This window comes from Dendropsophus ebraccatus, chromosome 2 (assembly GCF_027789765.1).
Source record: "Dendropsophus ebraccatus isolate aDenEbr1 chromosome 2, aDenEbr1.pat, whole genome shotgun sequence".
NCBI lineage: Eukaryota > Metazoa > Chordata > Amphibia > Anura > Hylidae > Dendropsophus > Dendropsophus ebraccatus.
In genome coordinates this window covers 91,148,710-91,175,617 of record NC_091455.1, presented here as the reverse complement: position 1 = coordinate 91,175,617, position 26,908 = coordinate 91,148,710, and the positions used below count along the sequence as shown (strand labels likewise).

General features: G+C 43.8%; 2 protein-coding genes across 11 annotated transcripts in view; one reads left to right on the top strand and one right to left on the bottom strand.

Annotated features, from left to right (window-relative positions):
• LOC138783351 (thiopurine S-methyltransferase-like) overlaps window positions 1-20,312 on the bottom strand; it is a 37,672-nt gene extending 17,360 nt beyond the window's left edge. The window contains exons 1-6 of one of the 4 annotated variants that reach the window (XM_069957951.1): window positions 20,075-20,312; window positions 13,492-13,616; window positions 6,533-6,625; window positions 6,296-6,428; window positions 4,484-4,536; window positions 772-846 (exon numbers count right to left, since the gene is read on the bottom strand). In XM_069957951.1, coding sequence (XP_069814052.1) covers window positions 772-846; window positions 4,484-4,536; window positions 6,296-6,428; window positions 6,533-6,625; window positions 13,492-13,607 — 470 coding nt within the window. In that variant the 5' untranslated portion in view covers window positions 13,608-13,616; window positions 20,075-20,312. Of the gene's footprint in view, window positions 1-771; window positions 847-4,483; window positions 4,537-6,295; window positions 6,429-6,532; window positions 6,626-13,491; window positions 13,617-15,065; window positions 15,157-19,947; window positions 20,036-20,074 lie in introns of those variants that run through there. The other 3 variants (XM_069957953.1, XM_069957950.1, XM_069957954.1) reach the window with 3 other exon arrangements.
• The window catches only part of KDM1B (lysine demethylase 1B), a 46,218-nt gene continuing 39,410 nt past the window's right edge, over window positions 20,101-26,908 (top strand). Inside the window, exons 1-6 of one of the 7 annotated variants that reach the window (XM_069957949.1) lie at window positions 20,101-20,171; window positions 23,390-23,504; window positions 24,910-25,037; window positions 25,438-25,527; window positions 25,630-25,741; window positions 26,422-26,538. In XM_069957949.1, the coding sequence (XP_069814050.1) occupies window positions 23,412-23,504; window positions 24,910-25,037; window positions 25,438-25,527; window positions 25,630-25,741; window positions 26,422-26,538 (540 nt within the window). In that variant the 5' untranslated portion in view covers window positions 20,101-20,171; window positions 23,390-23,411. Of the gene's footprint in view, window positions 20,177-20,202; window positions 20,453-22,562; window positions 23,279-23,389; window positions 23,505-24,909; window positions 25,038-25,431; window positions 25,528-25,629; window positions 25,742-26,421; window positions 26,539-26,908 lie in introns of those variants that run through there. The other 6 variants (XM_069957942.1, XM_069957948.1, XM_069957943.1 and 3 more) reach the window with 6 other exon arrangements.

Genomic DNA, 26,908 nt, shown 5'->3' with positions numbered 1-26,908 from the left:
AGGTCACTGTGCAAGTATGAAGTAAGCTGTGCCAATTATGAAGTGGCAGCTTAAAGGGGTTATCCAGCGAAAATATTTTTCTTTCAAATCAACTGGTGTCAGAAAGTAAATTAGAAATCTATATAACTTTCTGACACCAGTTGATTTGAAAGAAAAAGATTTTTGCTGGATAACCCCTTAAATGTAACGACAGTGACCCGTGTGTTAACAGTAACAATTTCCTTCTTTTTTTTTTTTTTTTGTTAATAAAATATGAGACAGATAAGAAAAGATTTAAAGTAAAATTGAAAATACAACCATGACTTTTATACCAGTGTATTTATAACAAAAATCTCCCCCACTGTCCTCATTGCTGCCTGCTGGCTGTCATTTTACACAGGCTAATACAGGGGCTGATATAACTCAATGCTTTGAGGCATTTTTCCTAGTAGTACTTTGGATCTTGGCTACTTTACTGCCAGTCACTCTTTTAATTTTATTTGTTATTTTATTATTTATATTTATAATTATAATTCTTATTTTAGATATAATTTTATTTGCTGCCAACATACTCTGCAGTACTTTACAACTAAGGGGGTACATACAGAATCAATAAACATGTAGCCATCAAGTCAAACATAAGGAACAAATTCCCTGCTTACAATTCTACATGAGTTTGTTACATAAATAGTGTAAAGCATGCAACAATACAAGATGAATGAAGTAAAACACAATGCATAATTTAAATATATAGATATTGTAATAATGCTATGACTAGATATATTAACTAACCGTTCTCTGTCTCTCGGGTTCACAGCTACCATTGCTCCTCTATCCCACATTCCATCAAACTTTCCAATGACTGACCTATGAATGACATATAGAATTTCTACAATCATATGCACATAAATACGTGATTCCCATTTCACATGATTAACATAAGTCATTGTTTTATGTATATAACTTAAAGTGTCACTGTCTAATTATTTTTTGCATAAATCAATAGTACAAAGAAGAAACTTTGTAATTTGGTTTATTAGCGAAAAATGCATTTTTTTTCAGGAAAAAGCAGTTTGAAGCTCTCCCCCCTGTCTTCATGATTGCCTATGGAGAGGGGAGGGGTTGAGGGAGATGAGGCACCAAAAAAGGACAACGAAGAGTTAATGTACAGCTACATCACCAGGCTATTTCCTTTGACGTCAGCACTGACCTCTCTGACCTCTGAATATTTGCTTCACACAGCTCCCACTGTGAAATCCTTTGTTCTCTGCTCTCTGCTGGTGACTAATCTCCCTCCTCCCCCTCCCCTCTTCATAGAACAGACAGGGCCCCTCTAATGTAAAAGAGTCGAGATTTCCTGATAATGAGCAGTGAATGAGAGAGAGGGGGGGGGACTTGGGAAAGTCTTTTTGAATGCAGATAATGGCATATTTGCCTAATAAACCCAATTACAAAGTTTCTTAAAATCGGCTTTTAAAGTGTACCTGTTACGAGAAAAAAATAAAACCGATACAGCAAATATATAGTTAAAGGAGAAGTACCAATAAAATAAAAAATTCACCTGAAGGCAGGGGTGTGTGAAAACATAAAGAATGTATACTTACCCATCCCTGGGGCCCCACAGCGCCGCTCTCTCTGCTCCCTGACAGCCACTGGATGTAATTTTCTCTCTGCAACATCATGGCCCAGCTGATGGACTACCTGCTTAGCCAGTCAGTAACTGCAGCGGTGCCCCACCCTATTCACTGGTTGGCTGAGCGGGCAATCCATTACCCGGGCCATGATGTTGCCACAGCAGATGCTGCAGGAGACCAGCAGCTGTCAGAGAGTGATAAGGAAGCTGCAGCGGCACAGAGAAGGGTAAATATAAATTCTCTATTATGTTCCCACACACCCCTGCCTGCAGGTGATTTTTTATTTTCACTTTGCTTTTCCTTTAACCCCTTAAGGTCAAAGCCAATTTTCGTTTTTGCGCTTTTGCTTATTCCATTTTAAGTTTAAAAGTCAACAGCGCTTGCATTTTTTCACCTAGAGACGTATATGAGCGCTTATTTTTTGCGAAACCAATTGTACTTTGTAATGACAGGCATTATTTTTCCATAACATATGCTGCGAAACCGGAAAAAAATCATTTGCGCTGTCAAATTGAAAAAAAAACTAATTTGTTTTGATTTCGGGGAGTTTTGCATTTACGCCGTTCGTCCCATGGTAAAACTGACTTATTATGCATGTTCCTCAAGTCGTTACGATTACTATGATATATAACATGTATAACTTATATTGTATCGGATGACCTGTAAAAAATTCAAACCGTTGTTAACAAATATACGTTCCTTAAAATCGCTCCATTCCCAGGCTTATAGCGCTTTTATCCTTTGGTCTATGGGGCTGTATGAGGTGTCATTTTTTGCGCCATGATGTGTTCTTTCTATCGGTACCTTGATTGCGCATATATGACTTTTTGATCACTTTTTATTACATTTTTTCTGGATTTGATGCGACCAAAAATGCGCAATTTTGCACTTTGGAATTTTTTTGCGCTGACGCCGTTTACCGTGCGAGATCAGGAATGTGATTAATTAATAGTTCAGGCGATTACGTGTGCGGCGATACTAAATATGTTTATTTATTTGTTTATTTATTAATTTATATTTATAAAATGGGAAAAGGGGGGTGATTTGGACTTTTATTAGGGGAGGGGATTTTTTATTAATAAAAACACTTTTTTACTTTTTTTTTTACATGGACTAGAAGCCCCCCTGGGGGGCTTGTATATAGACAGCACTGATCTCTCATAGAGATCAATGTTGTGTATATACACAGCAAAGATCCATGAGATCGGTCATAGATTACTATGGCCTGCTGCAGGCCATAGCAATCTATTGCCGAGCCGGGATCAGCGTCATTCCGACGCTGAGGCCCGGCACGGGCAGAAGAACGGATCTCCCCCCTGCGATCGCATCGTGGGGGGGAGATCCGACCCACTAGACACCAGGGATAGTGTGCATAAAGCACTTCAATGCAGCTGTCAGGTTTGACAGCTGCATTGAAGTGCTTAATTAGCCGGCGCGGCAACGGGACCCGCGCCGGCTAACAGAGGCACTGCCTGGCTGCACATGTCAGCCTGGATCAGCGCCGTTCAGAGCGGGGTCCCGCGGCACCATGACGTATCAGATACGTCATGGGTCGCTAAGGGGTTAATGCTTGAATTATGTATGCTGTCCATTTTTATTTTTAGCTCACTGCTCCATCAGTCCGATTAGTGCCTCATTGTGCTGTTCATGCTTCTGCATTTAACTCTGAGCCAATTGGCGGGCTCTAAGCAGTTAATTTACTCATCTACAGCAGTGCACAGTTGCTAGCCAATCAACATCAACATCAACTATCTTTACTAGGCCAACTGACATCACTTCCTGCATTTGGTCTCTTATTTTGCTGTTTCTAAAGACCAAATGGTCTTAGTGACGAAGCCTCGGCTACAGTTTTCCATTAAGTGAGACGTCTAGTGGCCAAATGTATAGCATTGTAAAGAAAAATATAAAAAAACTGACAAAAAATTGACAGAAGTTGCAAAGATGTAGTATATAAGCTCCCCTGCTGATTTAAAGGGGTGCTCAAGCATGGGGGCACTTTCTGGGGGGGACCGGGAAGGAGGTGGCTGAAATAAAAGACGTCCACTCACCTCCCCGGTTCCAGCAGCGGGTCACTCATCGCGGCGCTCCGGTCCCCGGTTCCCGGCCGCTTCCTGGTGTCTGACGCCGCCTGAGACGTTACGTCTCAGGGCCGCTCAGCCACTCAGTGAAGGAGGCGGGATCCGAGCGGACCTCAAACGGATCCCGCCTCTTCACTGAGTGGCTGAGTGGCCCTGAGACGTAGCATCTCGGGCGGCGTCAGACACCAGGAAGCGGCCGGGGACCAGAGCGCCGCGGTGAGTCACCCGCCACTGGAACCGGGGAGGTGAGTGGACGTCTTTTATTTCAGCTACCTCCTCCCCGGTCCCCCCCAAAAAGTGCCCCCCCACTGGATAACCCCTTTAAAGGTGAATTCTAGCCAAGACAATAAATAAAGTGCAGGCAGGGAGGTGTGGGAATATATTTAAGAATCATTACTTACCCATCCCTGTGCCCCTGCAGCGCTGCGTGACTTACTGCCGCTGTGCACCAGTTTTAACACTTCCAGTGTCATCACAACCTGGCAGGAAGGACCTGGTCAGTCAGTGACTGCATTCCTGAGCCGGGTTGTGATGCTGCAGAAGATCAAGGGGGACAGTGGGAGTCTGTGAGCAGTGATGCAGCGCTGTGGGGGCACAGGATGAGTAAGTATTAATTCTTTATTATGTTCCCGCACAACCTCTTTCTGCACTGTACTTTTTGTCTTGGCTAGGCTTCTTCTTTACAATTACTTATTGGTAATGACCGTACCCATTTAAATGTTTTACGTATACAGTATATAATAAAATGAGTATTTTGACAGCCTGTAAATAATCTTAAGGAATATTACTTACTCAGATATGTCGTAGATACTGCAGCAGTACAGAGAAATATTGTCAGATGCACTCTAAAAGCAAATTATATGGATATAATACATTAAACAGTACAGTTTGCACATTGTGAAAGGATACTGTTGCTGACCTAATAATTCTGCATTAAAATGTTTGTTTTTTTCTCTCCAAGAACTGCATTAAGCATAATGGGGGAGATTTATCAAACATGGTGTAAAGTGAAAGTGATCAGTTACCCCTATCAACCAATCAGATTCCACTTTTCATTTGTCAAAGAGTCTGTGAGGAATGAAAGGTGGAATCTGATTGGTTGCTAGGAGCATGTCATTTCCTCTTTGGGGGCTGGGTTAGCTGTCTATTGACTTGGTAACCTGACCCCCAGGAGATATCATCTGCATCATCTCCATGTACCTGTGCTGCTTCCATAGACTTTCATGTGTCCCTGAGCCTAGGTTTCTGTAACGTGAAAGTCATAGTTTTATCTCTGCTTGCTGTCAGTAAATGCAGGCATATGTACCTGTCTTTGTGTCACAGCTCTGCATATTATAAGTGTTATAGCAGTTCTTTTTTTTAAATCAGATAATTTTTTATTAAAAGTTTTTTTTTAAAGATGTTCTTATAGATGTTCTTAGAGTCTGGATGGAACTAGAATGTTTTCATTCACAGTCAGCAAGCAGAGATCTAAACCTACAGTAGACCCCCAGGTAAACACATGCCCTTTATGCAGCACATAGCTACACCATGCGTGCATCAGCTGCTACATCATCAGCTAGTATGGAATACATACTGGGGTGATGTGATGCAAAGTGATCAGTGGAAAAAAAAGTGAAAGTAAACACAGTACTTCTACTGTGTGTAGTAATGACAGCAGTGGGCAGGAAAGAAAGCTAAGGAGGCGATTGTGCAAACAGTTTAATCCGGAAAATGCATGATGGGAAAGGTAGTTTCCTATCTTGGATATAGATTGGCTTTGAGAAAAACGTGTAACTCAGGAATGGCAGCAGCTAGAAAGACAGAAGACGTCTCAAAATACTCAGGGGGACTTGGTGAATAAGACCAGATAGCATTTAATTTTTTCATTCTTATAGCCCTTTTAATATAAAAGTACAACTCAATTAAAGGGGTACTCCGGCGGGGGGCTATTTGGGGATCTGGCTGGGGAGGAGGTGGCTGAGGGAAACGACGTCCACTCACCTCCCCGGTTCCAACGGCGGGTCCCGTATCGCGCCGCTCCGGTCCCCGGCCGCTTCCTGGTGTCTGACGCAGGCTCGAGACGTGACGTCTCAAGTCCGCTCAGCCAGTAAGTGACAGAGGCGGGATCTCAGCCTCTGCCTCTGACTGGCTGTCACTGACTGGCTGAGAGGACTTGAGACGTCACGTCTCGAGCCCGCGTCAGACACCAGGAAGCGGCCGGGCAGCAGGGACCAGAGCGCCGGAATACGGGACCCACCGCTGGAACTGGGGAGGAGAGTGGACGTCGTTTCCCTCAGCCACCTCCTCCCCGGCCAGATCCCAAAATAGCCCCCTCGCCAGAGTACCCCTTTAAGCTAAAGCGGTAATTGTTATTCCAACAAGAAGAAAGCATGCTCACACTTCTTAGGACCAGACATATGCCAAAATAGTGTTTTTTGGGATACATATGCGTTGTATACATTAACATTTTTCCACTTTTTAACTGTACCAGAAATCATGGTCCTCTGTGGTTTTCAATACTTCGGCCTTTGTTTAGCCATAGGTGTAACATAAACCTTGGGAGACTTATGCACTGAAAAGTCCGTATGAACACAGCCCAACCTGCACAACTAACCAACTAACCTTAAATACTTTAGCTCCAGGAATCCCAGCTACAGCTTCTTCAGTGTAAGGAATATCATGTTCAGCAAAAAATTCCTTGAGTCCTATTTCACAGGCGTCCACCCCAACAATGTTATGGCCCATGTCTGCCAACCTAGGATAAGCCAGGATCAAAAGATCTTACTTATTAAAAGGAATCAGAAGATTACTAGATTTAAGTTTTTGATATTATGAGAGCGTCACACTTTCTGAACGTACCACTTCATATCTACCGCTTTGCCACAGAGAGGGAAAAAGATTGTCAGTTTTGTCCTACCATCTTGCATTTCATTTATGAATTCTGCTAGTAACCTGTGTTAAAAAAAAAAAAAGTACCAGGTTAACCATGTAATGTATACAATCATATAATACTGGTAAGACATTGACTAGAAGTGTATTCATGACACCCACGGAGAGCTAGACCTCCACTTCACTATAAGTAACCCCAGTGCACCAATCCTCACCACCCCTGGCCAGCCCGCTCCCCTGATATTCATTAGAAGGAGAAAACTGGTGCACTGGGGGTGGTAGTCCTGCCCCTAGTGCACCAAAATGCCTAATTACCATAAGGACTAAACTCTTAAGTTAAGCACCACATGCGCAGTAGGTACATGTCAGTAGGTTACATTCTTCTAAGCTGCTGATAGTTTCCTTTTAAATGCAAAAAAAAAAATGTTTCAAGCTGTTGCAAAGTCTCTATGTCCTATACTGATCACGAAGCGTCAACGACTGCCAGGCAGAGTGATATTTCATTTATAGGTGCATAAGGTTATAACTAGAGCTGAGCAAAGCAAATCACGCTGTCAATTTGCTTCATTTTGTGAAGCAAATTCACAGTGTTTCGTTAACAAAATTCAGTAAACATGGCGGCCACACATTAGGTTACAGTATTGTCTTTTGGAGGGAGCATAGGATAATTCATAATCCCTTTCGGCCCGTCCAATCACCTGCAAGCCCCACTGTGATGTCAGCACCTCTCCCTCACTTCCTATATAAGGTGATTCATTTCCTAGAGGCTGTATGTGTAATGGAGAGCAGGATTGCAGCAGGGAGTTAGTGCTGTATTATGAACATATTAACATATTAACATTTTACCAGCTGGAACAACCTAATAATAGGATGTGTAAAGTAAGCAAAACAAGTGATCAAGCAGAAAAGGAGAAAAAAAAAGAAAAGAAAGGAAAACAATAACAACAACAACAGTCCCATGTACGGGTCTCCAGGGGAGAGATATATAGGGGCCAAAAGTGTCCATGTATCAGGTGACGAGCCTCAAGAATATGAATACAAGTAAGATACTGAATATGAGTAAAGTTGATACTGAGAAGTAGCCATCATTTAACCCTTTAACCCTTAGGGGACACAGCCAGTTTTCATTTTTGCGTTTTCGTTTTTCCCTCCTCGTGTATATAAGGCCATAGCGCCTGCATTTTTCCACCTAGAGACCCAAATGAGCCCTTATTTTTTGCGCAACTAATTGTACTTTGCTAAGGCAGATGTAATTTTTGCCTAAAATGTGCCGGGAAACCAGAAAAAAATTATATGTGTGGTGAAATTGAAAAAAAAAACGCATTTCTTTTATTTGGGGGAAATGTGTTTTTACGCCATTCGCCCTGGGGTAAAACTGACTTGTTATGCATGTTCCTCAAGTCGTTACGATTAAAACGATATGTAACATGTATAACTTATATTGTATCTGATGGCCTGTATAAAATTCAAACCGTTGTTAACCAATATACGTTCCTTAAAATCGCTCCATTCCCGGGCTTATAGCGCTTTTATCCTTTGGTCTATGGGTCTGTGTGAGGTGTCATTTTTTGCGCCATGATGTGATCTTTCTATCGGTACCTTGATTGCGCATATAGGACTTTTTGATCGCTTTTTATTACAATTATTCTGGATTTGATGCGACCAAAAATGCGCAATTTTGCACTTTGGGATTTTTTTGTGCTGACGCCGTTTACCGTGTGAGATCAGGAATGTGATTAATTAATAGTTCGGGCAATTACGCACGCGGCGATAGCAAACATGTTTGTTTATTAATTTATTTATTTATTTTTATTTATAAAATGGGGAAAGGGGGGTGATTCAGACTTTTATTAGGGGAGGGGGTTTTGTGTTATTAAAAATACTTTTTTCTTTTACTTTAGACATATACTAGAAGCCCCCCTGGGGGGCTTCTAGTATATGCACTCTGATCTCTCATAGAGATCCATGCAGTATAGTTATACTGCATGAATCCATGAGATCGGTGTTCTATTACTTTTGGCTGCTGCAGCCAAAAGCAATAGAATGCCGAGCCGGGATCAGCGCCATTACGGAGCAGACCCCGGCCCGGTATGGATGCAGGGATCGCCCCCCCGCAATCGCGCCGCAGGGGGGCGATCCCCCCACTAGACCACCAGGGATGTATAACCGCAAGTATTTAGAAGCAGCTGTCAACTTTGACAGCTGCTTCTAAGTACTTAATTAGCGGGCACGGCGATCGGACCGTGCCCGCTAATAGCCGCGAGCCCGGGCTACTCGCGGCACCCGGGATCGCGGCAGTTCAGAGGGTGGTCGCCGCGCGACCCCCCTCTGAACTCCCATAGCGGCACGAGGACGTTAAATAACGTCCTGGTGCAGCTATGGGTTAAGGACGGGGCCACTTTTCGTTTTTGCGTTTTAGTTTTTTCCTCCTTGTGTTTAAAAGGCCATAGCACTTGCATTTTTCCACCTAGAAACCCACTTGAGTCCTTATGTTTTGCATCACTAATTGTACTTTGCAATGACAGGCTGAATTTTTGCATAAAGTACACTGCGAAACCAGAAAAAAATTCAAAGTGTGATGAAATTGCAAAAAAAACAAAACCGCATTTCTTTTATTTGGGGGGATTGTGTTTTTACGCCATTCCCCCTGGGGTAAAACTGACTTGTTATGCATGTTCCTCAAGTTGTTTTGATTAAAACGATATATAACATGTATAACTTTTCTTCTATCTGATGGCCTGTAAAAAATTCAAACCATTGTTAACAAATATACGTTCCTTAAAATCGCTCCATTCCCAGGCTTATAGCGCTTTTATCCTTTGGTCTATGGGGCTGTGTCAGGTGTCATTTTTTGCGCCATGATGTGATCTTTCTATCGGTACCTTGATTGCACATATATGACTTTTTGATCGCTTTTTATTACATTTTTTCTGGATTTGATGCAACCAAAAATGCACAATTTTGCACTTTGGGATTTTTTTGCGCTTACTCCGTTTACCGTGCGAGATCAGGAATGTGATTAATTAATTGTTCGGGCGATTATGCACGCGGCGATAGTAAACATGTTTATTTATTTATTTATTTACTTTTATTTAAAACCTGGGAAAAGGGGGGTGATTCAGACTTTTATTAGGGGAGGGGGCTTTTTACTAATAACAATACTTTTTTTTTTTTTTACATATATACTAGAAGCCCCCCTAGGGGACTTCTAGTATATACACTTTGATCTCTCATTGAGATCTTTGCTGTATAGTTATACAGCAAAGCTCAAAGAGATCGGCACTCGTTTGCTTTCGGCTGCTGCAGCCGAAAACAAACGAGTGCTGAGACGGGGACGGCGCAATCTTAGACACCAGGGAAATGCTGCATCCAATAATTGGATGCAGCTGTCATGTTTGACAGCTGCATCTGATTACTGTATTAGCGGGCACGGCGATCGGACCGTGCCCGCTAATACCCGCGATCCCGGGCTACAAGTGGCACCCGGAACTGCGGCGGTTCAGAGCGGGGTCGCCGCGCGGCCCCGCTCTGAACACCTCTTACGGGCGCATGACGTACGGGTACGTCATGCGTCCTTAAGAGGTTAAGAGATACTCTGGAGGGAGTGAGAAAGGGGGATGTGAGAATCAGTGAGATTGGGGTCCCGTGGGGGACACTGAATTTTAAGTGTACCCAACGATCCTTTCAGGTCTTCCTTCAGATACCACGTTGACTGGGTAAATGGATGCAGTATATTTTGAATTTCGGAGTGTGAGAAATAGGTGGCAACAAAGCGTCTCCATTTTGGCTGGACAGTATACCAAGTCAATGGGTGCTGGCTGGGCATTAAACCAAGTCAATGCGTGCTGGATGGGCAGTAAATCAAGTCAATGGGTGCTGGCTTAGCAGTACACTAAGTTAATGGGTGTGCATTATACCATGTCAATGGGTACTGGCTGGGCAGTGGATGGGTACTGGATGGGTTCTGCAGTGGAGTCTCAGTGCTGCCTTTCAATTGCTGACTTTCCTGACATTCCTCCAAAAGATCTTCAGGGTAGAGCGGCTGATACTCTGGGGGGAGTGCTAGGCTTGACAGAAGCTCTCTTGCTGATGGTCCTTGCTGCTGAGACATGACAAGACACAGGGCAGAGGAAACGTCCTGTCCTTGGCATTAATTGGTGTTGGCACTACTATGTGAGGACCCTTCTGAAGAGTGCTGACTCCGGAGTTGTCTACTGACAGCTGTCGAGCTTGAACTTTAAAAGATCTTTTCCACAATACCAGGCTGGCTAGTATTCTCCTGATGCTGGGTCTTACTAGAAACTGGAACCTTAATCCAAGCCTGTTGGGATTGCCACTACCATGACCACTGAGTCGTTCCTGAACTGTTACCAGACTGCAGGTCATGCTGGGTCAGTACATCTACATTAAAATCCAAATGAAATACATTGAAATCGAAATTACATTTGCACTTATATTGGTGCCACTTAAACTAATGACAAACAAAAATGTGCCAAACAGAAGGGCAGTCCTGGTGGAAATTCCTGAACAAACTAAAGCCCTTGTCCTGATGAGATCATAAGCCCTCCTCCTGATGAGGTCATAAGCCCTCCTCCTAAAGACGCCCATGTGCGAGCGAAACTAGTTGGGGGGCTATGCGACTTATTTTTAGAAAACCTCACTATTATTCCATTGAGTTAGCACTAATATATGAGATAGTCAGGTAGACTGCAGCTACTAGTGACTACCCTGTTACTTAAAGGGGCTACAAACATTATATTTAGCAGACTAAAGTTGGGTGTATTTTTAAATTCAGCAAGAATACAGATATACTTTTTATTAGAGAGCCAATAAAGGCTATGTTTTATATATGGAGGGCATTTTCAGGCTAGTGGCTCTTCATGTAATGGTGCGTTTACACAGATTTATCTGACAGATTTTTGAAGCCAAAGCCAGGAATGGATTAGAAAAGAGGAGAAATCTCAGTGTTTCCTTTATTACCTGTTCCCTGTTTATAGTTTGTTCCTGGTTTTCGGTTCAAAAATCTGTCAGATAAATCTGTCTGTGTAAACACACCTTAAGGCTATGTTCACACTACATATATTTCAGTCAGTATTGCAACCAAAACCAGGAGTGGTTTAAAAACACAGAAAGGATCTGTTCACACAATGTTGAAATTGAGTGGATGGCCGCCATATAACGGTAAATAACGGCCATTATTTCATTATAACAGCCGTTGTTTTAAAATAACAGCAAATATTTGCCATTAAATGGCGGCCATCCACTCAATTTCAACATTGTGTGAACAGATCCTTTCTGTGTATTCAATCCACTCCTGGTTTTGGTTGCAATACTGACTGAAATTTACTGACTGAAATATACGTAGTGTGAACCCAGCCTAAGGCTATGTTCACACTGCGTATATGTCCGGCCGCATATTTTCGCGGCCGGACATATACGCGGTAAACTCCGTCCGGAGATTTACGCTACTTGCGGCCGGCTACGTACGGACCGCGAACTTACGCCCGTAGTCTACTTACGCTTCCCGAGCGCCCTACGTAGCGATCTGACAGCGGTCTTTTACTTGGAAAGCTTTGCCTAGCCCCGGACACCCCACAGAACCTTTTGGATCGGCACAAAAAGCCGCAAAAATGAAGAAATCACCACTACGTACGGGACCGCATGTAACGCTACGGGCGTAAGTTACGGCATTTTCGTCCGCAAACAATGGTCATTTTTTACGGCACCACGTACGATCCGGGCATAAGTTCGTACGTAGTGTGAACTGTGCAGCCGTACATCGTATACTTTCCATTGTACGCAAACTACGTAAGTCTCCGGCCGCTTATTCACGGAACTCGCTACGGCCGGAAACTTACTTAGTGTGAACATAGCCTTAGTTTGCTCACTTAAACTAACGGGATACAAAGGGTGCCAAGGGGAGGTTAGAGGGTACTTGAAGAGGGATTGGAATGTGTTAAATGGTTAATTAGAAAGTTTATATATGTTATGCCGCTGTTCCACTAAGCTCCACTGTCCATGGCGGAAATTGAATGCTTGACTGGCTGATTGACAATTTTTTTAAATTGTCATTTCCCAATTTTTGACACTGTAACAACAACATCTATTGAAAAAAATTGCTAGTCTGTAATAGTCCCAGTATTGTAGCTACTATAGTTTGGTTGTTTTATTAAAGCGTAACTGTCATGTTTTTTTTTATTGCAGAAATCAGTAGTATAAGCGATTTTAAGAAATTCTGTAATAGGTTTCATCAGCCAAAAAAGCCTCCTTCTGTACTCAAGAAGCAATCTCCCAGCCTCCCCCCCTGACTTCTTATCTGTGCATTATCAGGCAAACACGTATTCATTACAGAGAAGCCTGTGAAGACGGCTCTGCTCTCTCCATTGTAAGCCTATGAAGGGGGGAGGGGCTGAGGGAGATGAGGGAGCAGGAAGAGGTGACATGAAGGTCAACTGTTTGTAGACTCTCTGGGCACCTAAAACGCTAAATTCAGGTGTCAGAAAGGTCAGTGCTTATCTATGAAGTTACTGAGAGAAGATTGCAGGGTGTTGTGCTGTGCAGGACTGCTCTGTGCTCAGTCACTCCTAACAGCCCCTCCCCTCTCCATAGCCACATAATTGAGACAGAAATCCTGCTTCTTCTGCAGTGAGGGGGGGGGGGGCGCTGGGAGATTGCTTTTTCACTACAGAAGGAAACTCTTTTAGTACATAAAACCTATTACAGAGTTTCTTAAAATCGCTTGTACTGTTGATATTTAATGTTTTCAGAAAAATGGCCCTGAAATGACAGTTACGCTTTAAACTTTGTTTGCTTTCAATTCGCAAAACGAGTTTGCCCAATATTTCGAGAACCGTGCAAAACTAATTTTCGGCTGCTTTGCTCATCTCTAGTTAACACTCTGCTCTGATCAATCAGCGTCAGATACTTACGGGTGTATATTCTTTTTATGAAACCAAATATCTTTTGTCTCCCATTTCTTCTTCCAGTCTTCAACTGAAAGAACCCTGTTCTGTTTTGTTTCATTGAATTCAGAAGGATGAGACATAATTTGAAGCTATGGGAAAAAAAATGAAATGAAAATGAAATCAGGTTCCTCTGCTATAAAGGCAAAGGCTGTATCATTTGATGTGGAATTAGCAGTGCATCAATCAATCAATAAATCAATAAATCATTCCATAGTCTTTGCTTTCAAAAATGATTTGCAGACCTACAAAAGCAGAGTTGTTTATATTGCATTTCTATCAGTGGCAGGAAGGTGATTTTCCTCTGGGTTTCTAGTTTTGTGTATCTGGGTTTAAACGCAAAGTATAATCGCTGCATGTCTTCTCTTTTATGCCATGTACTAATATGTAGTGTACACAATGGGGGACATTTATTAAGTCCGACATTTTTTACGCTTGACTTATAAATGTCCCCGCATCTCCGGCGCTACGGACTGCGTCGGTGCGCACAGCAGAAAACCTACGCCACCTGAAAGGTGGAGTAGGTTTTCGGCGTATCTTTTAGTTTAAACAATGATAAATCGCACGGACTCTGAGTCTGCGCCCCCCCGTTCTGCCCCCTCCACCTCCCCCCCCCCGCCCCCCCGCCCCCCCCCCCCCCCCCCCCCCCCCCCCCCCGCCGGCGCACCCGGCGGAAAGTGGTGATTTGCGAATATTTTATTCGCAAATCGCCCCTTTCTGCAAAAAAATACACCTTTTTGTGTTGATACATGTCCCCCATAGTATTTGTTAGATCACCTCTGCATGTTACAGAAATCTATGATAATTACATGGAAATTAAAAGCCATTCACAGTTTAAACTGAAGTGGAAACACATAGCATTACAGAGCAAAAAAAAGCAGCCTGTGGCCCATTCATTCTAATATAGTGTTACTTATAAAACATTCTGAATCTATGGCATAGATTTAAAGCACCATTTATATAATGCACTAGTATTACAGTACTGGTTTCTGTTGTTTACTCTACTATTCCCCATTCCACTTTGCCCTGCTTTTCTAGGTCAGTGGCTATACTGGTTTAGTTAACAGTAGTGTTGAGCGAACCTGAATGCTCAATGTTTTTTTCTGCCCTAGGTGTCCTGGAAAACATAGATACATCCATAGAAATAGGGCGGAATCCAAATTCTGCAGCCACGGGGAATCAAACGCTAAGCATTCGGGTTTGGATAAAATTGCCGGGTTTTGACAGGTTTGCTCACACTACTTAACAGCTTACCAACCATAGCAATCTCATTGATGTTATATACGCTTGGGAGGTTTAGGGCCGTCTAGGCATGAGTATACCATGGAACTGTAATTAGCTTCTGCATTATTGTGGGAATGTCACACAGAGCTGGGAACTTTACATTGGCTCAAACCTGCCTACATAATATGGTAAATACTGAAGGAAATTTCTATAAAATATAGCACACTGACATCCAATATTTGTATGTGTACAGCACATGTACACTTGTTATTCATTTTTGTCAAAATATCATACAGTTATGGTCATCTTAGTCTTACCTGTAAAGTACAGTGCAAGGATAAGCTGCTTTTCCAGCAGAGGACTTCCAGCAGTAGACAACAAATTACAGAGACAAGCCACTAAGTGAAGTTCTTGATCCCTCCCCCTCAGGGGCGGATTAACTTTATCATAGGCCCCGGGCTGTTCACCAAGCCTGGGCCCCCCACCCCACTGTAACTATGGAAGCACTAGCCTGGCGTTCATAGTACAGGATAGATAATCTCATGATGTCCTGATTTGTGCAAAATTACCATAAAAAACAGTGATTTTTTGCAAATCATGGCAGAAGTGTAGCCAGGAGACAGTACACCATTGAAAGTATAAGTCTTTTTGGGTGGTCATGGGCCCCCCAGGAGCTCAGGGCCCCGGGCTGCCGCCCAAAACGCCCCTATTAGAATCCACTACTGCTCCCCCTTCCCTAGCAATGCATGTAGTCAACTAGTAACCATGAATACTCACTTTCCAAATCTACTCAGTGTATACAGGTTTTATAGAAAAACATGTTTTAGACGCTCTGTTCGGTGTACACGGGAAGTGTGCGCACCTGAAAATTACAACTAAAGCTGGGTTCCTATTGCATTTTTGCAATCCATTTAATGGGAAAACAGATGCAAAAATGGATGCATTTGTGTACATCCATTTTGATCCGTTTTTCATTGACTTCCATTATAAAAAAAAGGCTCAAAACACTAAAATGTTGTTCACCAATTGACCTGTGGCTGTGTGGTGTACAAAAAAAGTCAGATTTGGAATAGCTTCTACATGGTCATTATTAGTACTTACAGGAGATTTAATAAGCAAAATGGCAGAACACAAATTGTGAAAAAAGAAAGATGTAGCACACAGCTCCACAGTGACTTTATAACAAAAATGTTTTGTTCAATAAATGGCGAGCACATTGTTTAAAGTGCTTGTCTTCTGATTTTTGTTTCATCTGGAGCAGCAGAACGCCCCTCTTAGTTGGAAAAATTTTATTTTGCTAACCCTGAAAAAGTATTATAGATAACAGTTGGTGGGTAAAGATACCTTTTTCCTCTTGTCAAATACAGTATATGTTAGATGAGTGTTCCCCAACGTTTGTCTCTCCAAATGTTGCAAACCTCGAACCCACAGTATGTTCATACCTAAAGCTGTTTGGGCATTTCGGGAGTTGTAGTTCTGCAGCATGTGGAGAGCTTTAAGTGGAGGAACATTGTATTAAGCCAGGAGTTCTGCTTACCTTCTGCAAATAATCTGTAGCACTCAGTAGAAAATGCCCGATCCTCGGCTGATGGCATATTTTGTGTTGCTTTTGAAAATTTATTGATATTGTGGTGTACCACACGGGTGTTGCTATTGGTTACGCCCTTCATAAAAGCCTGTACTTTTCAGAGTAAGTGGTAATGTAATAGTACCAGATTTTTGCCACAAGATGTTGTTATTGCAAGTATGTATACCTAGATATTGCATGGCTGTGATACACAAAGGGTTATTGTTTGTTTGTGTACCACATGGATCTGCACACCAATGAGAGTTCTTTCTTCTCTTCACCTATCATCTCTCTCTTTAATTTTTTATATGCACTCCTAACCCACTCAGAGCACACCTTACAAGCGCTGTAGAAAGGAAGTCACATGGGTAGAGGAAGTGTAGGGTCATTTGCCTTTAGACTCTGTAGAGGTAGGAGGCTCCTCACAGTTTTCTCTCAAGCAACCTCACGACACACTATGCAGTGTTAAGCTTCCACTAGAGAGGACAAGTCAGGGAGCATCCTAACCCATGCCGTGGACAAGGAAGAACTCAGTGCAGGACAGTATCCAATAAAGAAGTAAGGAGCTGATCCGGATAGAGCAAAGTTGCTAGAAGCCTATGAACTCTATCTCGCAGCGCGGGTGTCAGCCTCTCTACTCTTCTGATCCTCCCTTCTACTTCTCCTCACGCAACTCAGTCAGCATGACTGTACAACTCCTTCTACTCTCAGTGCAGATCCCATGCTGTTAGCAGTGTAATTCTTGGTCTGGAGCACCGTTAGGAGCACTGCTCCGCCCCCATAGCGCTTGATTAAAAAACCCTCCCCTAATAAAAGCTTGAATTACCCCCCTTTTCCCTTTTTTATAAACAAAAATAAATAAATAAATAAACATGTTTGGAATCGCCGCATGCGTAATCGCCTGAACCAATAAATTATCATATTCCTGTTCCTGCACAGTAAACGGCGTAAGCGCAAAATTGAGCACTTTTGGTCGCATCAAATCTAAAAATGACACCTCACTTAGCCCCATAGACCAAAGGATAAAAGCGCTATAAGCATGGGAATAGAGCAATTTCAAGGAACATATTATTTATTTATTTATTTATTTTAAAAGCCATCAAATGAAATAAAAGTTATGCAAGTTACATATCATCGTAATCGTACTGACTTGAGGAACATATATAAGAAGTAAGTTTTACCCTATGCTGAACGGCATAAAAACAAACCCCCGCAAATTAAAAATATTGTGTTTTTTTTTTTTTTTTAATTTCAGCACACTTATAATTTTCTTCTGGTTTCATGGCATATTTTAGGCAAAAATCCTGTCTGCCATTGCAAAGTACAATTAATGGCGCAAAAATATGGGCACATCTGGGTCTCTAGGTGTTATTAGTGTTGTTTAATTAAGCTGTATTGGATGTGCAGCCTTTTTGTGTGTGTATGCTGTTCTTGGGTTAGTGTTGTTTATATGCATAGGCTGCACTCGGTTATTTAGTGTGGTGCCCACTCTATTGTTCTTAGTTTTTTCTTGTGGTGACTGCTTTCGCTATACATACTGTAGCGTGTAATAGGTCAGTGGATTTAAAGCTAAAGATAGGTTAGAGATGTAAAATGTATACACTGTACTCAGGGCCGGCCTTAGGGTAAATGGCGCCCTGTGCAAAACCTTTTTTCGGCAACACCCCCAGCCATACACACAACTACCCCCCCCCCCCCCAGCCATACAAACAACTACTTCCTCAGCCCCCAGCCATACAAACAAGTAGCTTCCCAGCCATACAAGCAACTACCCCCCCCCCAGCCATACAAACAAGAACCCCCCAGCCATACAAATAACTACCACCCCAGCCATACACACAACTACTCCCTTAGCCCTAAGCCATACAAACAACTACCCCCCAGCCATACATCAAGTACCCCTCCCAAGCCATACAAAAAACTACCTCCAAGCCATTCACACAACTACCATCCCAGCCATACAACTACCCCCCAGCCATACAAACAAGTACCCCCACACACAACTACACCCCCCACACAACTACAGCCCCCAGACAACTACAGCCCACCCCATAAAAAAACTACATCTACCTAGCCCCACACAACTACAGCCCCCAGCCCTGCCGAGTTCTTACCAGAGGGTTGTCCGTGGCATGACGTCACCAGGATTGCTGATTGACTAGATTTGCATTCTGGGTGACGTCATGCTACAGCGCCGCGCAAAAGAGTGGAGGAGAGGAACTAAACACTTCAGGAGGAGGGCGGCCAGGGGCGCTTCGGCAGACAGCTGCACACCTAACTTATTCTGCGTTTACATGGAACGATTATCATTCGAATTTTTGCAATAACGATCGCATTTGAGCGATAATCATTCCGTGTAAACACAGCAAACGATCAAGCGACGAGCGAGAAATCGTTAGTTTTGATCTTTCAACTTGTTATCAAATCGTCGTTTGCTAAAAATTCGCAGATCGTTTCATGTAAACAGTCTTTTAAAGATTGACCATATGTGAAAGATGGGCTTAAGCAATCTTATAAACGATCGCAATAACGATTTTTCTTACGATTTTTCTAACGATTTATTCGTCTAAACACTGATTGTTATGAAGACCAAATTGTTGCTTCAAAAATCTTTAAACGATTGATTGGGCGAATTATCGCTTCATTTAAATGCAGCATATGAAATAGAAGTTAGATGTGCGGAAGGAATGCGGCTCCGTCAGACAGACAGCACATCTAACTTCTTTTTCTAAGTAAGGTGTGCAGCTGTCTGTCGAAGCGGTCCCTGCAAATAATAATGATACTACTACTACTACTACTAATATTTATTTGTATAGCACCATCAGATTCTGCAGCGCTTTCTTAAATACATAAGTACAGAACAGGTAATATTTATAATACATTATACAATAAATAAGTAAAATAAAATAGAATATGATACAACCAGTTATAGAGACCTGCTCACGAGAACTTACAGACTAGGAGGACTGGCGGTGACACAAGGGGCACAAGGTGCTTTATTTTTGCCAATGTTCCAGTCATTGAACATAGTTGCAAAGTGCCTATAAGTGATTGGGCGAGCCAGTCAAATGCTGTATGTGGACAAATGTGGACAGTTACTGAAACATTCCTAATCCGGGCTGCAGTAACATACAAGGTTACTGATGTGTGAATGGGGCCTATGGATGCAGTCACTTATGCAGGATCTGCTGCAGATATTCATGTAACTAAATGCATCAATCTGCAGCAGATCCCGTATGTGTAAATGCATTAAAAAGTGTAGAAATGTCTGTAAAAAGTTTCTAGGGTGAACCACAAGTGTCCCTCTTTGGCGTCCAGAAAGTTGGGAGGTATGAGATAGCGTTAGGTCAAGGAGCCACATTCACCTCATAGGAGGCACAGGTATATAGGTATAAGCATGCAGGAGCTGCAGCAGACTACATTCTCGTGTGCCACATACATAACATTTATGTTTGTGAAACCAAATGCAATAACTAATAGACTATGGGGGAAATGGATCATTGCTTTTGCACATTTTTTTCACTAAATTTATAAAGTAAAATTTGTATGCTAAAAGTGTCGTATGTGCAATTGTTTTATTATAAGTTTAAACATTGTACAGGGGGGCACTGTTATTTAAAAACAATTGTGACCTGTCCAGCTGTGATGGATGAGTGGGGTATACCAGCTGAGGCGCCCACTGGTGGCTAGAACTAGGCATAGCATCAGCCTGTAATAAGCCTTCCATGCACAGCATCAGCACTGTTTGAGGATTTTTACCGGGATGACGTAGGGCGCCGTACGTCGGCCGACATTGCCGTACGTGATGACGTCCCACGTTTAATGTAGTGGAGAAAGGATAAGCGGCAGAGGAGCGGTAAGGTGCAGGTTCTTTAGACGTTCTGCGGGGCGCAGCTGAGCTGTCCAGTATACTGCGGAACTGCAGGACGGCCCGCGGCGGTAGCTGTCAGATCGCCAGACTCCGTACCTAAAGCGTTAAGTAGTCGCCCCGCCCCCTGTCATTAGTGTTATGGGTCACGTGGTCACTATTTACATTCTTACCGCTGCCAAACCCGGAACATTTACTGTGACTGTAAGTGCAGGACTGAAGGGGCCGAGAGAGGCGTGGGGTGGTCTCTGCCCCCACTGTCACTATAGGTAACAGGAGGGAGAAGCTGTACACCTGAGAGGGATAGTCCCTGCCCCCACTGTCATCATAGGGAACAGGAGGGAGAAGCTGTACCCCTGAGAGGGATAGTCCCTGCCCCCACTGTCATCATAGGGAACAGGAGGGAGAAGCTGTACACCTGAGAGGGATAGTCCCTGCCCCCACTGTCACTATAGGTAACAGGAGGGAGAAGCTGTACACCTGAGAGGGATAGTCCCTGCCCCCACTGTCACTATAGGTAACAGGAAGGGAGAAGCTGGACCCTTAAGAGGGATAGTCCCTGCCCCCACTGTCATCATAGGTAACAGGAGGGAGAAGCTGTACCCCTGAGAGGGATAGTCCCTGCCCCCACTGTCATCATAGGGAACAGGAGGGAGAAGCTGGATCCCTGAGAGGGATAGTCCCTGCCCCCACTGTCATCATAGGGAACAGGAAGGGAGAAGCTGTACCCCTGAGAGGGATAGTCCCTGCCCCCACTGTCACTATATGTAACAGGAAGGGAGAAGCTGTACCCCTGAGAGGGATAGTCCCTGCCCCCACTGTCACTATATGTAACAGGAAGGGAGAAGCTGTACCCCTGAGAGGGATAGTCCCTGCCCCCACTGTCACTATATGTAACAGGAAGGGAGAAGCTGTACCCCTGAGAGGGATAGTCCCTGCCCCCACTGTCACTATACGTAACAGGAGGGAGAAGCTGGACCCCTGAGAGGGATAATCACTGCCCCTACTGTCACTATACGTAACAGGAGGGAGAAGCTGGACCCCTGAGAGGGATAGTCCCTGCCCCCACTGTCACTATACGTAACAGGAGGGAGAAGCTGGACCCCTGAGAGGGATAGTCCCTGCCCCCACTGTCACTATACGTAACAGGAGGGAGAAGCTGGACCACTGAGAGGGATAGTCCCTGCCCCCACTGTCCCCACTGCCACTATATGTTACAGGAGTGAGAAGCTGGACCCCTGAGAGGGATAGTCCCTGCCCCCACTGTCCCTATACGTAACAGGAGTTAGAAGCTGGACCCCTGAGAGGGATAGTCCCTGGCCCCACTGTCCCTATACGTAACAGGAGGGAGAAGCTGGACTCCTAAAAGGGATAGTCCCTGCCCCCACTGTCATCATAGGGAACAGGAGGGAGAAGCAGGACCCCTGAGAGGGATAGTCCCTGCCCCCACTGTCCCTATAGGTAACAGGAGGGAGAAGCTGGACTCCTGAGAGGGATAGTCCCTGCCCCCACTGTCATCATAGGGAACAGGGGGGAGAAGCAGGACCCCTGAGAGGGATAGTCCCTGCCCCCACTGTCATCATAGGGAACAGGAGGGAGAAGCTGGACACCTGAGAGGGGTGGTCCCTGTCCCCACTGTCATCATAGGGAACAGGAGGGAGAAGCTGGACCCCTGAGAGGGATAGTCCCTGCCCCCACTGTCATCATAGGCAACAGGAGGGAGAAGCAGGACCCCCTGAGAGGCATAGTCCCTGCCCCCACTGTCACTATATGTTACAGGACGGAGAAGCTGGACCCCTGAGAGGGATAGTCCCTGCCCCCACTGTCACTATATGTTACAGGACGGAGAAGCTGGACCCCTGAGAGGGATAGTCCCTGCCCCCACTGTCACTATATGTTACAGGACGGAGAAGCTGGACCCCTGAGAGGGATAGTCCCTGCCCCCACTGTCACTATATGTTACAGGACGGAGAAGCTGGACCCCTGAGAGGGATAGTCCCTGCCCCCACTGTCACTATATGTTACAGGACGGAGAAGCTGGACCCCTGAGAGGGATAGTCCCTGCCCCCACTGTCACTATATGTTACAGGAGTTAGAAGCTGGACCCCTGAGAGGGATAGTCCCTGCCCCCATTGTCCCTATACGTAACAGGAGGGAGAAGCTGGACTCCTGAGAGGGATAGTCCCTGCCCCCACTGTCACTATACGTAACAGGAGGGAGAAGCTGTACACCTGAGAGGGATAGTCCCTGCCCCCACTGTCATCATAGGGAACAGGAGGGAGAAGCTGGACCCCTGAGAGGGATAGTCCCTGCCCCCACTGTCATCATAGGGAACAGGAGGGAGAAGCTGGACCCCTAAGAGGGATAGTCCCTGCCCCCACTGTCACTATATGTTACAGGAAGGGAGAAGCTGGACCCCTAAGAGGGATAGTCCCTGCCCCCACTGTCACTATATGTTACAGGAAGGGAGAAGCTGGACCCCTAAGAGGGATAGTCCCTGCCCCCACTGTCATCATAGGGAACAGGTGAAGGGATGCTGATTTATCTCCCTTCCCTGGAGACTAACAATTCATTCCATACTTGTTATTACCTTTTCAGTCTCAATCCAGCAGTTCTAAGGCTACATTCACACGTCTGTTGTTCTGTCCGCAATTGCGGACAGAACATAAAATCAATGTTATTCAATGGCCCCGTCCACACGTCCGTACATGTATACGGGGCCCACGATATCCGTGCCGCAAAAAAAAAAACATGTTGTAATGCGGACCGTTTTTTGCGGCACGGATTGCTAGGGTACTGAAGTGTGAATGTAGTGCTCCGTGAAGCACGGAACACTACAGATGCACACTTGTAGTGCGGTCATCGGTCGCGGGCTGCACTACGGGTGTGTGAATATAGCTTAAGCATGCTGCTTTGTGATAAAGACACAAAAAACTGTGTGTGAGCTGCTCTCTATGTCTTCTCCTCCCTTCCGCTCCTTGGACGGCTCTTTCTACACTACTGCACGATATAAAGCGGAGAGGTTAATCACAGTAAGGTCACAAGTTCCCTGGGGGAAGGAGACTGAAAAGGTAATAACAAGTATGGAACTAATTGTAAGTATCCAGGAGGGAGATGATTCAGCATGTATTTTACCTGAGGGGAATACCCCTTTAAGCATTGTGCCATCACAGACCTGTAATCTCATCTCTTTTGCATGTGTGTAGGTGATCGGGGAATTACACAGCCATGTCTGGCTCTAAAGGCAGAGCGAAGAAAAAGGCCATTGTCCCGCCTGACCTGTCACCTGACAACTTTCCTGTGCGATGCTCTGGACGACAGGTCTCTTTATTTCTGATTCTATATGTATGGCTTTTCACAATTTTTGGTGTACCATCCTGTGCTCATAGTCTTAAGTCACGTTTGGCATGCGTCAGGAGAGACCCCAGTGTAATGGCTAACCATCTCTGTAATGTTCATTGTCCTTTAAACCTTCATTTGGCTGGTAAACACCAGTATACTGCAAAATCACAAAGATTAAAGCACATATAGTAGTAGAATATGGAATTCTAACATTTAAGGAAAGCATGCTTATTATATGGGTACCATATTAGCCAAAAAGTCTTAGAGGCCCTGTGTGGCCTTTGGCGCATGTATCTGTTAAAATCTATGTCATGAGGTTTTCATATGGTTGTTATGACATCTGAAAATGCCTTCTACTCCTTTACCATTGATAAACATTTCGCGGGCTTTCTTTTGTTGAATGAGCTTTAATCTGTAGTGCCAACAGGACAACAGCGCCTCGGTCTGGCACGTGTTTCACTATGATGGCCTTCCCAGCGATGCATACAATGTGGGGATTGATGGGGCATCCTGTAAGCACTACAAATTAAACCCTTTTTCAGCAAAAGGAAGACCCACAATTAACTGGCAAAGAGGCGACAGTATTACTATAACTGATGCCATTACAACCTATGAGTGATAAATGCACTTTGGTCACATTCAGCACCCATATACAATAACAGCATTTATTTAAAGGGATTGTCTGGGCAAAAGAACAAATTTCCCCCTAGATGGGTGTTGTAAAATTGAAGGAGAAGGCCGGCGAAAATTTTTATTAAACTATTGTATTGTCCTCCAAAAGTTATACAAATCACCTATATACACTTATTACAGGAAATGCTTATAAAGTGCTTTTTTCCCTGCACTTACTACTGCATAAAGGCTCCACTTCCTGGATAAAATGGTGATGTCACGACCCGACTCCTAGAGCTGTGCGGGCTGTGGCTGCTGGAGAGGGATGCTCCGTGCCCCTCCAGTGCCCTGTGTCCCTCAATGTCCCCCTGCCATTATCCTCTCCAGCAGCCACAGCCCGCACAGCTCTGGGAGTCGGGTCGTGACATCACCTATTTATCCGGGAAGAATTTTCGCCGGACTTTAATAAATAACTATACTGACCTCCCCTGATCCCCCACAGCTGCTACCCCACTGCTTCCAGGTTGTGTCATCCCAACCCCTGAGGACTTGCCCCCTCAGCCAATCAGTGGCCACAACAGCATCCTTCCTCAGTAACTTATGTGGGTGGGCTGAGTGGGCTGGTCCTGTGGCGTCAGAATTACAGATGAGCGGACCGCCGGACTTTAGGTCCGACGGCATGGGCGCTCTCTTGTCTTGTGAGATTTTCATGTTGTATCCGTTTGAGGCAACACATACATATAGATAAATTATTTAATATTGCTTGTTTTAGGTGAGGAAAAAGGCAAATGAAGTGATGATAGAAGAGGATGAGGATTTCCTGGAGAAGAAATACAGGAAATGTGAGAAGGCAGGGTGTACAGCAACATGTCCAGTTTGCTTTGCCAGTGCTGCAGAAAGGTAGGCTTCACCAAAGCTTGGCCAGCCACCTGCTTTCATTATTACTCACGAGTTACATCCTAAATAAAAAAATATGACGAGGGGCAGAATACCTGTAGTGGACTCCTCCCCAAAATATTGCAGGGTTTCTGTGTTTCAGGGAGTTATGCAGCATCTATTTCCCAATGCAATACAGGTATCAGTTTCCTGTTAATAGGACAAGGACAGCAAATCTGCCATCCCATCTTTGGCAATCTGTGCATATAAGAATTCACTTACTGTTCATGGGCATCTTGAGGGGTATGGTAAAGGGGTGTGGGTAAAATCTGATACTTCTGGATAAATGTGTGAAAGGTGTAGACTTGAGATGAACAAACCTTGAGCATGCAGATGTGATGTGACTTAATTTCATGAGTTTCAGATGTGCAAAGAACGGCTACACATCGAGATGGTATCACCTTTCTTGTGGGGAACATTTTTGCAATGAATGCTTTGATCACTACTATAGGAGGTAAGATTATTATTATTATTATTATTATTATCATTATTATTATTATTATTATCATTATTATTATTTAGCTCAGCTTCTGATGTTTCATTGTTTTTTCTTTAGTCACAAAGATGGTTATGAAATATATTGTTCTTGGAAGCGTATATGGACAAGTAACGGTAAAAGTGAACCAAGTCCTAAGGCGTTCATGGCTGACCAGCAGCTTCCCTACTGGGTGAGATACTGATTTGGATAATTTCCTAAACCAGAGATTGTTGCAGCTTATAGTCACTTTTGGGAAAAATGCCTCTTCAGCTGCGCCTTGTCAACAACTAGGGGGCACCTCACTGGTAAGGTGCATCTCACAGTTTAAGAGGCACTGGTTTAGAGGCTATTGACAATTTTTCAAGGGGTTTAAAGGTCACAGAGATAAGCTGAGAAATATTATTTTTACATTTCTTTCATAAAGCTATCTAATTTTGTAATAAAACTTTATTAAAGGGGTACTCCGGGCGGCATATGTTTTATAACTATGACTGGGCTTGAGACATAATGTTTCAGGCCCACTCAGCCAGTCAGTGGCTTTATTGGGGTCCCACCTCTGTCGCTGACTGGCTGAACGGGCCTGAAACATCGCTTCTCAAGCTTAGTGGACCCCTTTAAAGAAAATGTAAACCTTTCTTTTTTTCTATTTTACATTCTTATACTTTACATTTATATCTTATTAGATGTAATTTGAAGGTGGTGATTACTATTTGCTATATGGAATTGTGAAAAAAGTTAGTTGTCATTTTTTTGTGTTAAAGCTTCAAATAATTTTTACCTTGTTGATATAGTTTTTCAGTGGCTTGTTTCCGTTTTACCAAAAACTAATTTAGCATTTGGTTTATTTTAATATGTTTTCTGGTTTTATAGGTACAGTGTACAAAACCTGAATGTGGAAAATGGCGTCAGCTAACAAAAGAGATACAACTAACTATGCAAATGGCAAAGACTTACAGATGTGGTATGAAACTGAATAGCACTGTCAAGGTAATATGTCATTATATTGGGCTTCATATATGAAAACTAGTGGGGGCAAAAGTAGAGGAGTTGCTCAAAACAGCCAGTAAGATGCCAGCTAGAATTTGGAAATTGTTTTGAAAATTAAATGCCTAAGCAGCAACCAGTCTATGGTGGTGGCTAATCTGTCTGACCAGAAAGGGGTTTGGCAGAGACTTTCCATTACCCTCTCTCCACCAACATCATCTGTTAGTGGAGTGACGGCAAAGCCCCCTACACTGAATACTAATGGGAGCGGCACGTACAGCCAACAAAAGTATAAAATGTATGGGGACCTTCACAAGATCCTACATGATTGGTCAATAAGCCCTTTACAGGAAAATAGTGGGGACAGGTATAC